We start from the raw sequence: 14,395 nt of genomic DNA on the forward strand, positions 1-14,395 counted from the left end.
AAATTAATTGTTGTTTAATGGAAAATTTGCTTGTGAAGCACAATTTTTTTTAGGATTGCAAAAAATTTACTTTTAAATTATCATAGTTTTTGTGAAATGTGGTTTTCTTTTAAAGGTAAAGGAAAAGTGCTGTTTTCAAGAAATTACTGTGTTAAACATTGTATGTTTGATAGTGAATATTTTAGAACATACAATAAATAAAACTCTTTACATTTCATGAAATCATAATGAAAGTGTTTATTGAATTAATACATCATAAGCAGACAATTTAACAGTTAGTTCATATTTTATGAACACTGCCAAAAAGTTCCAAAAGAATGTGTCTTATTCAGCACTTTCACCCTGAAAAAAATAATGAAAGGTAAAATTATTCAACGCATATTAACAGTAAGCAATTTATTGCGTGTTGTTTTTGTACAAGTATCTACACTCTCTACTCTCTTCAAATCAAAGCAAATTAATAATACAAAGCAAACAACATTCAACATTATATCAAACACTCATCTGATCAACATTAAATGTTGTGTAAACGAATTAGATGAATTACCTTTCCAGCATCACGGCTCTTGGCTCTCAGTTTGTTGACCTGAGATTCAGCAATGTCAGCACGCTCCTGAGCTTCCTCCATCTCATGTTGGACCTTTCTCAGTCTGGACATGTGGGTGTTGGCCTGTTCCTCCTGTTCAGTGCAATAATATGTTTTATTTAAAAACATATCTGATCATATATGAGAGATATCTCAGTTATGAAGCTGTGAATTCCATATGTAAAAATCACAAAACATTTCACTCACAGCCTCCTCAGCCTGTCTCTTGTAAGCCTTGACTTTGAGCTGCAGCTTGTCCACCAGATCCTGAAGTCTGACCAAATTCTTCTTGTCCTCCTCAGTCTGCATAAACAACAAACTGTTACTGACGGCTGAAGAAGAAAGAATTTAGGAACTTAAATGTAATAGATGTTTAGGTAAATGTGTAATCACCTGGTAGGTGAGCTCCTTCACTCTCCTCTCATATTTGCGGACTCCTTTAACAGCATCAGCTCCACGTCTCTGCTCAGCTTCAACTTCAGTTTCTAGTTCACGGACCTTTAATGCCATGATAAGTAATCAGCTTTTAATAAATATTAAGAGTAGAAAGAAAATGGGTGGAGATCATGTGATGGCATCAAAGTGTTTATTTAATACTTGAATAATAACTCAAGAATATATGCAGTACATACCCTGGACTCCAGTTTCTGGAGCTGCTTCTTGCCACCCTTCATGGCGAGGTTCTCTGCCTCATCCAGACGGTGCTGCAGGTCCTTGACTGTGACCTCCAGGTTCTTCTTCATCCTCTCCAGGTGAGCACTGGTGTCCTGCTCCTTCTTCAGCTCCTCAGCCATCATGGCAGCCTGAAAGTATGGGTGGTATTGGCATTATTGATCAAGCATGAACAAACATTTTGAAAAGATAAGATGCTTGTAAAGTACTAACTTACATCAGTGATAGCCTTTTTGGCCTTCTCCTCAGCATTTCTTGCTTCCTGAACTGCATCATCCACCTCACCCTGAACCTGGACAAGGTCAGCCTCCAGCTTCTTCTTGGTGTTCAAAAGACTGGTGTTCTGAATGAAAAAGAAACCGTTTTAATGCTGTGATTCTCACTCTCTGATGTCTCAAAGTTCTTGTAAAGTAATGAATACCAACCTGAGAGTGAAGCAGTCCAACACGCTCGCTAGCATCAACCAACTCCTGCTCAGCCACTTTGCGTCCTCTCTCTGTCTGCTCCAGAGCGGCTCTCAGCTCCTCAATCTCAGCCACCATCAGACCATTTCTGCGCTCCACCATGGCGACCTGCTCCTTCATGTCTTCCTGTCCTCTGACTGCGTCATCCAGGTGCAGCTGAGCATCCTGATGACAAATAAAACAAATGATATTATCATTGTTTGCTTGGAGGTTAATTAAAAAAAACACAAACACACACACAATCTACCAACTCACCTTGAGCTGTCCTTGGACATTCCTCAGTTGTTTCTGTGCCTCAGCAGCCTGTCTGTTGGCATGGCTCAGCTGAATCTCCATCTCATTCAGGTCTCCCTCCATCTTCTTCTTGACTCTCAGGGCATCATTCCTGCTCCTGACCTCAGCATCAAGAGTGCTCTGCATGGAGTCAATCACCCTCTGGCTGTTCCTCTTGATCTGCTCCATCTCCTCGTCCTTCTCTGACAGCTTCCTGTCAATCTCACCTTTTACCTGGTTTAGCTCAAGCTGAACACGAAGGATCTTGGCCTCCTCGTGCTCCAGAGTTCCCTTTAAATAAAGGTTTATTTCAAAATAAACTGGAGAAGGGATAGTTTTATAAATGTAATTACAAACAAAGTACACTTTTATAAAATACATTACCTCAGCTTCCTCCAGAGCTGTCTGAATTTCAGACTTCTCAGTCTCAACAGTCTTCTTGGCCTTTTCCAGCTCATGGATGCTCTTTCCAGTCTCACCAATCTGCTCAGTCAGATCTGAGATCTCCTCTACAGAGCAAACACAGCCAAGAGTTTTAGTACTTGGAGCTGATATATGCAAATGTTTTGGCCACAACATAACATATAAATGAATATAAACATTAGAATCATATCCATATGATCTATAGCAAGATAAGCGTACGCTGCAGGTTCTTGTTCTCTCTCTTCATGGTCTCAAGATGATCCAGAGCCTCTTCATATGAGTTCTTCATCTTGAACAACTCAGTGCTGAGAGAACGAGCCTCCTTTTGGGCTCCTTCCAGCTCTGCCTGGCTCTCCTCATACTTCTGCTTCCATTCTGCCAGGACCTAGATTAATTAAAAATGTATTAATTAAATAATTAGTTGTTGTAATGGGTGTAATTTCTCCTTTGATGATAGAGGTTATGTTTAAAACTTTACTTTATCAAAGTTCCTCTGCTTCTTGTCAAGGTTGGCAGCCAGAGAATTAGCTCTCTCCACATCAATCATGAGGTCCTCCACCTCACCCTGCAGCCTCTGCTTGGTCTTCTCCAGTGAGGCACACTTGGAGTTCACAGCCTCAATGGATTCCTCAGCCTCCTGCAGGCGCTGGGCAAGCTTTTTCCTGTTGTTAAAATATTTTTTTTTTAAATTAAGGCTGAATTGTTTGGTTTTAAATCTGAAAACTAATTTAAACAATGAAAGTATGGTGACTTACTTGGCCTCCTCCAGCTCCTCAGTTCGCTGGATGGCATCAGTCTCATATTTGGATCGCCACTGAGCCACCTCACTGTTGGCCTTGGACATTCCTCGCTGCAGCTCAGCCTTGGCCTCCTGCTCCTCCTCAAACTGCTCTCTCAGCAGATCACAGTCATGACGTGCTGACTGAACTGCATGAGCCAGGGCATTCTTGGCCTGTTGAAGTGACAGTTGATTTCAGATTTCGGGATTTTTTTTTTGTTGAAATCAATTTTAAAGTCTAATGCTGAGAGGATAACAAATTTAAGAGGTAAAACCTTAGAAAGATATTAGAGGATTATCTGTCTCAGAGTTACTGAGTGTCTCTGTAACTGATTAAAACTTGTCTCTGTTTTTATTAGTAAGTGCTGAAATTTAACAGAAGAGAGAAAACATTTCAGACCTTCACTTCCTCCTCAACGTGTCTCTTCAGTTCCTCAATCTGCTGAGTGAAGGCCTGCTTGCCCCTTGTGAGCTGAGAAACAAGAGCTTCTTTCTCCTCAAGCTGGCGACTGAACTCACCTGTAGTTAACACACATGTATTAAGCCCAGTTTGTTCCATTTCACCCACTGATTGGTTGTAGTTTTAGGTACCTGTAAATGACAAATTTCCAGAGACAGACTGTGTTTTTGTTATACATCACTTACCATTCTCTGTTTGAAGTCTCGCCTTCTGGGCATTAATGTCATTCAGCTGACGAACATTCTCATCATTTTTGGCTTTGAGTTCACTTAGTTGATCCTCAAGAGTCCTGCACATTTTCTCCAAGTTGCCCTGTCACCAAGTAATGCCATATCCATGTTAACAGTTAATGAGCTGCTTTGGCGGTCCTGAAATGTAAAAAAGAAAAAATCTGTTCTCTATAAATACTGTCCGCACCTTTGCTTTAGCAACAGCCTCCATGTTGCTGGAGAGGTCATCAATCTCCATCTTGTACTCGCTCTTCTCTTTCTCCAGCTTCTGTTTGACACGCTGGAGGTTGTCGATCTGCTCTCCGAGCTCTGCTACAGTGTCAGCCTGCTTCTTACGGAGAGCTGCTGCAGTAGCTTCATGCTGCAGAGTTGATTCCTCAAGATCACGACGCAGTTTCTGGAACTCAGCCTCTCGCTTCTTGTTCATCTCAATCTGAGCAGCTGTTGCTCCACCAGCTTCCTCGAGCCTCTCGCTGATCTCTTCAAGCTCCCTGGAGAGGTCGGCTCTCTGCTTCTCTACCTTAGCCCGAGCTGCCCTCTCAGCCTCAATCTCCTCTTCCAGCTCCTCAATACGAGCCTAGTTTGAAATTATTTGGATTTATCGATTAGAACCTAAACTAAACTAGGTTTTTGAATTATAATGAACAATATTCTTTATGAAGACTGGTCGTTAGTGTTACCTGAAGTTCTTTGATCTTCTTCTGAAGTTGAGCACCAAGGGATTGTTCATCTTCAATTTTGCTGAGAAGTTGGCTGATTTCAAAGTCCTTCCTTGGTGTGGAAGAAGTATGGTTTTACGATCATAGTCCATATGATTATTGCAATGCAGTGTGTGTAAAGAAAATTATTTACAAAAAAAGCCCTACTTCTTGATTTTCTCATCAGACTGCTGCTTGTCATTCTCCAGATCCATTATGGATTCCTGGGCCAGTTTCAGATCTCCCTCCAGCTTCCTCTTGGCTCTCTCAAGGTCCATGCGGAGCTTCTTCTCTTGCTCCAGTGAACCCTCAAGCTATAAAGTCATGTCAGTTGATTCAAGTGGTTGGTATGACAATGATTCAGCACTAAAATTCTTTCCATAAAAAACAAAAAACAACAACGTAATTTTTATAGTTTTCTTACATCATCAACTTGCTGTTCCAGCTTTGTTTTGGACTTGGTCAGAGTGTTGACTTTGTCTTCTTCTGCCTGGAGATCATCCAGTGTTTGCTGATGGGCCTCTTGTAAGGCTTTCTTCTCCTTAGTCAACTTGGCAATTGACTCATCTTGAGATGCCATCTCCTCTGTCAGGTTTTTCACCTGAAACAATGTGAATACATTAAGTTTAATTTTGTTCGAGATTTTGCTGATTATTTGATCGTTTAACATGTATATTCAAAGAACAACATTACATGTTTTAATTGAACTAAGTATACAATCAAAATGAACTGAACCTTGTTTTCTGTGGCATGTTTCTCCTTCTCCACTTTGGCCAAGGTGAGCTCCAAGTCATCAATGTCCTTCTTCAGCTCAGAGCATTCATCCTCCAGCTTCCTCTTCTTAGCAGTCAGCTCAGCATTGATTTCCTCTTCATCCTCCAGTCTCTCACTTGTCTCTTTGAGTTTTGCTTCAAGCTGGATTTTGCTCTTAATGAGCCCCTCACACCTTTCTTCAGCATCGGAGAGATTGTCAACTTCCTATAATACATGTTGAACACACAAGTTAGATTATTTGTGACAAAAGTGTAGTTAAAATCATAATTTTAACTACACTTTTGTTTTAGCAAATAAATAATCAGAGGGAGAGACAAACATGTGGTCTTTTTATATCTACCTTATATACATGAACTATAGGTGCAATGTATACTTTTCTCTACTACTTACTGCAGCCACTTGAAGTTGCAGGTCATTCTTCTCCTGCAGCAGGCTGACCATCTTCTCTTCCAGTTCCTTCTTCTTAGCCAGAGCAGTAGCCAGGTCTGTCTTCATCTTATCATAGTTCTCCTTCATGTTCTGCAACTCCTTCTCAGTCTCAGCACTCTTCAGAAGAGGCTTGATCTTGAAATATACTTTCAGCCATGGCCAGTTCTTGACATTCATGAAAGAACGGATGTTGTACTGGATGGTGTAGATAGATTCTCTAAAAACCAAACATGAGAGTGTTACTTTGTGTCGTCGGATCTTAATATGAGGAAGGAAATACAAAAGAGAATACAATAGAGTTTACTATGATAATGTTACCTCCTCTCCATCATCTTCACAAACTCTTTCCTCATGACGTATCCTCTGCAGAGAGCCTGAGTCATGGTCACCAGCTCAGCCAGTTTCTCATCTCTCAACTCCTCAAGAGTGCCCAGCAGACCAGCTTTGAAGAACACCTATTTAATCATTGAAAACATAAGTACAAGTACAAAGGGACAGTTTTTGTTAATGTCTATTAATATAATGAAGTGTACCTTTGTGTGCCCAAACATGTATTGTGTGTGATCCACATCAATGGAGCCAAGCAGCTTCTCTGAAGCTTTCTTGTTGTCAATGAACTGTCCCTCAGGGATGACACTGGCATTCAACACTTTGTATCTTCAAGAGAGATACAATTACAGTTGTTACTTAGATTTTTCTTCCATCATATTCAAGTTTGTCCTTTACAACAACCATGAAACCATTTTTCCTTTCCAATATTGTAATGTGCTGTCACCTCTGCTTGAAGTCACCATAGAGGATTCTGCTGGGGAAACCCTTTCTGCAGATTCTGATGCCCTCCAGTACACCGTTACACCTCAGCTGGTGGATGACCAGGAAGTTCTCCATAAGGCCTGAGAGTCAGAAATGCATAATGTTTCAAATCTTTTCTATATTCTTACTGTCATTTTTACAGTTAATATTACTGTAGGGTACCTGGGGTCTTTGTCTCATTGGGAATCAGGCAACGGACAAAGTGAGGATGAGTGCTTCTTAAGTTGGTCATCAGCTTGGCCAGATTCTCCTGTAGATCAGCATCATTAGATAATAGGTTGATACTATTTAAAAATGAGCATTTAATTTACACACATATCTATATCTATCTATATATCTATATATATCTATATATATCTATCTATCTATATATATATATATATATATATATATATATATATATATATATATATATATCAACATTCGAAAGAAGGGACTGCTCTCACAGCTAGAGATTGACGAGGTACAACACAAATGCTACGGCAAGGAGGAGTCAGGACGCCAGGTCAAGGGGGAGATATCATCACCCCCACCCGAGATTGGGTACATAGCCCCAAGTGCGATAGGAGAAGGATCATTGAGTGCGAGAGGAACTGACCTGAAAAATAGGATCATGGCCAAGCTTGAAACCTGGATCCCCCATAGCCGGTTACCAAGATTACGTGAAGTACCCTCAGAAGGTCTGCTAGATGATGGTAATGCAGCACTACGGACAATACCTACAACCACGATTACCGACACTAACAAGCTGATCTACAATACGGCAGCAGTGATCAGTGAGATGCTTGGCTACAAGTTGAACAGCCACAAGGGGCAGTACCCTCCATGGAGGAGGAGGCTAGAGGGCAAGATCAAAGTAGCACGGAGGGAGGTTAGCCAACTAACGGAGTTGCAGAAATACAGCAAGCTGTCCATACCTGAGGCCTTGGAAACTGCCAAGCAAAGACTCACAGCCTTGGCCACCCGGTTGAGGAGGTACACCAGAGAGATAGAAGGCAGGAGAATAAACCAGCTGTTCTCCACAGAACCAGCAAAGGTGTACTCTCAGTGGCAAGGGAACAATAATAATAAGAGAACAGCACCACCAAGGCTGGAGACGGAGCAATACTGGAAGAGCATATGGGAGAAGGATGCAATCCATAACGGCAATGCTCAGTGGCTAGTGGATCTGAGGGCAGACCACAGCGACCTCCCTGAACAGGGTCCAGTAACCATCACAGTGGCAGATATCCAAGAAAGGGTCTCCAGTATGAAGAGTTGGACAGCACCAGGGCCCGACATGGTTCATGCCTACTGGCTAAAGAAGCTGACTGCACTCCACGAGTGTCTGGCAGCACAAATGAACCAGCTGCTAGTTAACGAGAGACACCCGGAATCAAATCATATCGCATCATATCGGCTAAGATGAACAGGCACATGGGTCAATACATGAGCGGGACACAGAAAGGAATTGGCAAGAATACCAGAGGTGCAAAACACCAGCTACTGGTAGACAGAACAGTCAGCCGAGACTGCAAGACCAGACTGACCAACCTGTGCACTGTCTGGATTGATTACAAGAAGGCCTATGACTCAATGCCCCACAGCTGGATACTGGAATGCCTAGAATTGTACAAGATCAATGGGACCCTAAGAGCCTTCATCAGGAACTCAATGGGGATGTGGCGTACAACACTGGAGGCCAACTCCAAGCCCATAGCACAAGTCACCATCAAGTGCGGGATCTCCCAAGGAGATGCTCTGTCCCCACTGCTGTTCTGCATAGGCCTGAACCCCCTCAGTGAGATCATTAACAAGACTGGCTACGGATACCGATTACGGAACGGAGCAGTTGTCAGCCACCTCCTGTACATGGATGACATCAAGCTGTATGCCAAGAGTGAACGAGACATCGATTCACTGATCCACACTACCAGGCTATACAGCAATGACATTGGAATGTCGTTCGGACTGGAGAAGTGTAGTCGGATGGTAACAAAGAGAGGGAAGGTAGTCAGAACTGAGGGGATTGAACTACCAGAAGGCAACATTGCAGACATAGAGGACAGTTACAAGTACCTGGGGATCCCGCAGGGGAATGGGAACAATGAAGAGGCCGCTAGAAAAGCTGCAACCACCAAGTACCTGCAGAGGGTCAGGCAAGTCCTGAGGAGTCAGCTGAATGGTAAGAACAAGATCCGGGTCATCAACAAGTACGCCCTGCCCGTGATCAGGTACCCTGCTGGGGTAATAGGCTGGCCAAAGGAGGAGATAGAAGCCACTGACATAAAGACAAGAAAGCTCCTTACCATGCATGGAGGGTTTCACCCCAAGTCCAGCACCCTGAGGCTGTACGCTTGGACATTCCTCAGTTGTTTCTGTGCCTCAGCGGGAGCAGAAGGAAGGGGGCCGGGGACTGGTGAGTGTCAGCACCACAGTCCAGGATGAGACAACGAACATCCAAGAATACATTGGGAAGATGGCCCCAACTGACCGATTGCTCAGTGAATACCTCAGGCAGCAGAAACCCAAGAAAGAGGAGGGAGACGAGGAACCATCATGGAAGGATAGGCCCCTGCACGGTATGTACCACCGGCAGATAGAGGAGGTGGCTGATATCCAGAAATCCTACCAGTGGCTGGACAAAGCTGGACTGAAAGACAGCACAGAGGCACTAATCATGGCAGCACAAGAACAAGCTCTGAGTACAAGATCCATAGAGGCTGGGGTCTATCACACCAGGCAAGACCCCAGGTGCAGGCTGTGTAAAGATGCCCCAGAGATAATCTAGCACATAACAGCAGGGTGCAAGATGCTAGCAGACAAGGCATACATGGAACGCCATAACCAAGTGGCCGGCATAGTGTACAGGAACATCTGTGCCGAGTATAACCTGGAAGTCCCGAGGTCAAAATGGGAGATGCCCCCAAGGGTGGTGGAGAATGACCGAGCTAAGATCCTGTGGGACTTCCAGATACAGACGGACAAAATGGTGGTGGCTAATCAACCGGACATAGTGGTGGTAGACAAACAGAAGAAGACGGCCGTAGTGATCGATGTAGCGGTTCCGAATGACAGCAATATCAGGAAGAAAGAACACGAGAAGCTGGAGAAATACCAAGGGCTCAGAGAAGAGCTCGAGAGGATGTGGAGGGTGAAGGTAATGGTGGTCCCCGTGGTAATCGGAGCACTAGGTGCGGTGACTCCCAAGCTAGGCGAGTGGCTCCAGCAGATCCCGGGAATAACATCAGAGATCTCTGTCCAGAAGAGCGCAGTCCTGGGAACAGCTAAGATACTGCGCAGGACCCTCAAGCTCCCAGGCCTCTGGTAGAGGACCCGAGCTTGAAGGATAAACTGCCCGCAGGGGCGTGCTGGGTGTTTTTATATATATATATATGTATATTAAAAAAAAAACACAGACAAAAAAAACCATATATATATATATATATAAATCTATACATACTCTGAAAAGAGCAGACACGGTCTGGAAGGAACCACCCTTCTTCTTGCCACCCTTCTTGCCACCACCACCAGCAGCCTCTGTTTTCATAAACAGTAAATTTCATTACTGGAATTGAAAAAATATTTTTCACTGTATAATTTTAGCCTGCAGTATGCACATTGTAGCTATCTGTATTGGACATGGGAGTTTGTGAGCACTTTTTTTTCTTACCTTCAGCTCCAGCATGGGCTGCGTACAGTAAGCACAGCAGTTTGTTTGAAGACTTCTGGTAGAGCTGCACAACTGAGTCATTCAGTGGGTCCTTGTTCTTGTCCAGCCAGCCAGTGATATTGTAGTCCACTGTACCAGCATAGTGAACCAGGGAGAAGTGTGCCTCAGCCTTGCCCTTTCCAGGCTTTGGTTTCTCAAATGCTTTGGTCTTGCCAAGATGCTGATCGTGCAGCTTGTTCTTGAACGTTGTGTCAGAGGCCTTGGGGAACATGCACTCCTCTTCAAGGATGGAGAAGATGCCCATTGGCTGAGAAAATGGCACAAATCATATTAAAATTTCAAGGGAGGTAACATATGCAACCACATGTACATTTCTTCCTGAGCAGCTGTTTACCTTCTCAATAAGCTCAATGCAAGCAGCCAAGTCCATACCAAAGTCAATGAACTCCCATTGAATGCCTTCTTTCTTGTACTCCTCTTGCTCCAGGACAAACATGTGATGGTTGAAAAACTGTTGCAGTTTCTCATTGGTGAAGTTGATGCAGAGTTGCTCCAAGCTGTTGAACTGTAATAGTACAACCATGTCTAACTTCATGGCAATAAAGTCTTTAAAGTTTAAGAAATGTGTTGAAATGTTTCAAGTGCTCACATCAAAGATCTCAAACCCAGCGATATCCAGCACTCCAATGAAGAACTGTCTGGGCTGCTTTGTGTCCAGCATCTCATTGATACGGATAACCATCCACAAGAACATTTTCTCATAGATAGATTTGCACAGAGCCGAGACAGCATTGTTGACCTGGCAAACAAGAATTTATAATTATACAAAACCATATGAATACAGCTATAATGTTTATAATTATAATATGATTATACAAGTCTCCCTTTTATGAATTACCTGTGGGACGGTCTGACCTTTGGTCACCATCTCATTGCCAACCTTGACTCTTGGGTAGCACAAAGCTTTCAGCATATCAGCCGAGTTCAGGCCCAATAGGTACGCAATCTTGTCAGCCACTGTTGGATTAAAACAAATCATTATAATACCTAATAAATACAAATACTTCAAACATTTCTCCATTATAGAAATTTTTCACAATACCCTCGGTGCCATCAGGTTCAGCCTGCTCTTCACGCTGCTTCTGCTTGAATTTCATGTTGCCATGATGCATCACAGCACCAGTCAGCTTGTAGATGCTTAACTTCTCTTCACCAGTAAAGCCCAAGATGTCAATAGCAGTCTGTAAGAAAAAAATGAAATCAGCTATCAATAAATAAAACAAAAGAAGATATTTATGGTTAAGTATAAGATTCTGTGTCAAATGTGATTTTACATCTGTTGCAATGAACTCCTCCACATCATCGATGCTCTTGACAGTGATTTCACCCTGACTGATCATTGGATAGTCATAAGGGTTAGTTGTGATCAGAAGAGCCTCTGAAAGGAGAAATGAAGTTAACTTGTTTTTTGCTTAGAATGTGATTTTAATGGTTTTAAAATTTAAATTTAGGTGTCCTGTCAGCATACCCAGAAGCTCAGGCTTGTGGCCTGTCATCAGCTGATAGAAGATATGGTAGCTCCTCTCAGCAGACAACTGGAAGGTGACACGGGACTTCTCCAGCAGATCTAAGGACAACAGATTAATTTTGACACTGTAGACATGAGACATCACAGTCAAAACTGCAAAATGGATCATACATGCATTCATTTCCTTGGCTGTCATTGGGCGTGTTTGAAACTTTTTTCAGTTCTGTTGCTTTACTTATAACGTGCTTCACAGTATACCTTATTATACTTTAAATGTTCCGTGAAGTTGCAATATGTTCCTACTTATACTTACACACGATAACTGCTGGGTTACAGTATATAACTTATATATATAGCGTAACCACACTGTTCATGCATCCGTGTGTTCCACCACAACAGACAATATTACTTCTTCTGAAATTAAGTGACTCATCTCTTTATGTGCTGTAAAATAATTTCTATCACAGATAATGGTAATTTACACTGTGGTTCAAACTTACATGTTTCAATATCAGCTGAGGCCAGCTTGCCAGATGTGCCAAAGTGAATCCTGATGAATTTACCCTACAGGGGTAGATCTTTATTAATATTGCCTTTCATGAGAGCAAGTAGTAAAAAGCTCATTTACATTAACTCATTTTAATCACTTACAAATCGAGAGGAGTTGTCATTCCTCACAGTCTTGGCATTACCGTAGGCCTCCAACAGAGGGTTGGCAGCAACAATCTGATCCTCAAGAGAGCCCTGCAAGAATATATTGTTTTTATGTGAGCTGATCTTCCAAAATTGATTTTCTTTTTCTGTCACAAAGACTTTGACGCAGAATAAAGAATCTACCTGCATTTTGCCAGGTGTTGGCTCAGCCTTCTTAGCTCCAAGAGCTGCAATTGTTGCAAAGTACTGGATGACACGTTTGGTGTTGACAGTCTTTCCCGCACCGGATTCTCCACTGGGGTTTAGGGGACACATTGTTAAAATGCCTTTATATCGTTTTTATATATTTTGCATACAGTTTTTATTATACTCACGTAATCAGGACAGACTGGTTCTCACGATCTAAAAGAAAAACATATAAGCATGTCTTGAATAATCTTAGTATTCATTTATTTCCTATCACTTATAAGTAGCTATGTGGTAAGAAGCAATTTTTTTCACGCAATGATTAATGGTCATCTCTTTAAGTAGAAGTCCTAAATGCATTTAAAGGCTTTAATAGGAAATTGAGCTTACCAGTGAGCATGGCCTGATAGGCATTGTCAGAGATGGAGAAGATGTGGGGTGGAGCCTCAATCCTCTTCTTTCCTCTGTATCCTGCTACACATGTAGCATCATATACAGGAAGCCACTTGTAGGGATTGACGACAACGCAGAACAACCCAGAGTAGGTCTGTATCATAGACAATAAATATCATTTAAACATTTACAGATCAGCATGATACTTTCCTCTCACACACAGCAATGTGAAAACTTACGTAGATCATCCATGATGCATAACGCTCTTTGAGGTTAAACAACACAGATGGCTCATTAAGGTGGGTCATCATGGCCATGTCCTCCATCTTATCAAACTTTGGAGGGTTTCTAGGGTGGATTTCATCCTCCTTTACAGTGACCGTCTGAATAGATTTTAATGATCCATCAGACAACTTCATCTTTCACAGTTCGGCATTATATATTTAACAAACAGATAAAGTACATAGATTATTCATCTACCTTTCCTCCGTCTGTCTCAACAGTGGCTTTACCACCCTCCTTCTTGACGAGTTTGCCCTTGACATACATCTCATCAGTATCAGTCACAAAGAAGGCCGTCTTGGCATCAAATGGAGCAGTCTGGGCCTCAATCCTCTCCTTTTCTGGCTTGCGGAGGTAAATGGCCGCTGGGCCATACTGCGCCATCTCCGCGTCTGTGCTCATGGTGGCACTTTACTAGAGACTGAAAATATGATGGATTGACACATAATTCAAATACTGTACTTATTATACAAACCATAATTAACATCCATTCTTTTTGATTCGTGGAGTTTACCTCAGCTGATGCAAACAGAAATTCCTTAATATCCTGTGTATGTCAAGGTGCTATAAAATAAGTAAAGGTATATCAATGGACACTTTACTCTTTAGTTTAAGAATCAATTCAAAAAGCAAAATTTTCAATGCCATTAAAAAATATAATAACCCAACACTTAAAAGTGTAAAATATAAACTTAATGAGAGCATATAATACACAGTAGATAAAACATGGTAGCTGAATCCTTTACTGTACTCACCCGTCTTAGATGCCCGTCAGCTAGAGCAAATGTCCAGAGCTGCTGCTTTTATAAACAACGACTCTGCTTCCTCAGCATTTACACTCTCCTTAGTTTGGTCATGAATGTCTGACACCTTGCTTCTTGATACTGATATGGTCAAAAATAAATGAATTACTTTGATTAATTTTCCACATATGAAATCCTTCTTTTCTTATAAAACATATTTTTTAAATTAAAAAAAATAAAATGTAAAATTCTCATGTTAATATAGCTGGATTCCTTAATGAAAAAAAATATTGTCAATGTATTTTGGTTCATATATTCCTTCAAATGATTATGCCCCTAAAAATGGAAAATGTACGA

General features: G+C 41.9%; 1 protein-coding gene across 2 annotated transcripts; it reads right to left on the reverse strand.

Annotated features, from left to right (window-relative positions):
* Nucleotides 1–290: 290 nt before the first annotated feature.
* Nucleotides 291–14,073, reverse strand: LOC113018378 (myosin heavy chain, fast skeletal muscle-like). Of its 2 annotated transcripts, XM_026161445.1 has the most exons (41): nucleotides 14,051–14,073; nucleotides 13,810–13,859; nucleotides 13,494–13,716; nucleotides 13,253–13,396; nucleotides 13,011–13,167; nucleotides 12,809–12,836; nucleotides 12,618–12,729; nucleotides 12,432–12,524; nucleotides 12,281–12,344; nucleotides 11,781–11,879; nucleotides 11,587–11,690; nucleotides 11,355–11,493; nucleotides 11,151–11,269; nucleotides 10,902–11,051; nucleotides 10,647–10,817; nucleotides 10,253–10,559; nucleotides 10,043–10,119; nucleotides 6,763–6,850; nucleotides 6,563–6,680; nucleotides 6,321–6,444; nucleotides 6,106–6,242; nucleotides 5,749–6,004; nucleotides 5,320–5,562; nucleotides 5,009–5,185; nucleotides 4,753–4,898; nucleotides 4,567–4,657; nucleotides 4,074–4,463; nucleotides 3,842–3,968; nucleotides 3,597–3,715; nucleotides 3,174–3,370; nucleotides 2,897–3,080; nucleotides 2,638–2,803; nucleotides 2,380–2,504; nucleotides 1,978–2,286; nucleotides 1,684–1,887; nucleotides 1,476–1,601; nucleotides 1,219–1,389; nucleotides 980–1,084; nucleotides 794–889; nucleotides 548–679; nucleotides 291–342 (listed from the first exon to the last, which is right to left on the reverse strand). In XM_026161445.1, exons 3-41 carry the CDS (start codon nucleotides 13,695–13,697, stop codon nucleotides 325–327), a joined length of 5,817 nt encoding a protein of 1,938 aa, XP_026017230.1. In that variant the 5' UTR covers nucleotides 13,698–13,716; nucleotides 13,810–13,859; nucleotides 14,051–14,073; the 3' UTR covers nucleotides 291–324. The 2 variants fall into 2 exon arrangements, with proteins under 2 accessions (XP_026017230.1, XP_026017229.1); XM_026161444.1 differs by having other exon boundaries at nucleotides 12,432–12,729.
* Nucleotides 14,074–14,395: the final 322 nt, after the last annotated feature.

Source organism: Astatotilapia calliptera, unplaced genomic scaffold (assembly GCF_900246225.1).
Source record: "Astatotilapia calliptera unplaced genomic scaffold, fAstCal1.2 U_scaffold_71, whole genome shotgun sequence".
In the NCBI taxonomy this organism is placed as follows: Eukaryota; Metazoa; Chordata; class Actinopteri; order Cichliformes; family Cichlidae; genus Astatotilapia; species Astatotilapia calliptera.

What these genes read in the sequence shown, in the direction of transcription:
- LOC113018378 (XM_026161444.1), bottom strand. Translation starts at nt 13,697, where the DNA reads ATGAGCACAGACGCGGAGATGGCGCAGTATGGCCCAGCGGCCATTTAC. An exon ending in ACATGTTTGGGCACACAAAG is followed by an intron (nt 6,243 to 6,320) that starts GTACACTTCATT and finishes ATGATTAAATAG; the next exon opens with GTGTTCTTCAAAGCTGGTCT. An exon ending in AACATGCCACAGAAAACAAG is followed by an intron (nt 5,186 to 5,319) that starts GTTCAGTTCATT and finishes ACATTGTTTCAG; the next exon opens with GTGAAAAACCTGACAGAGGA.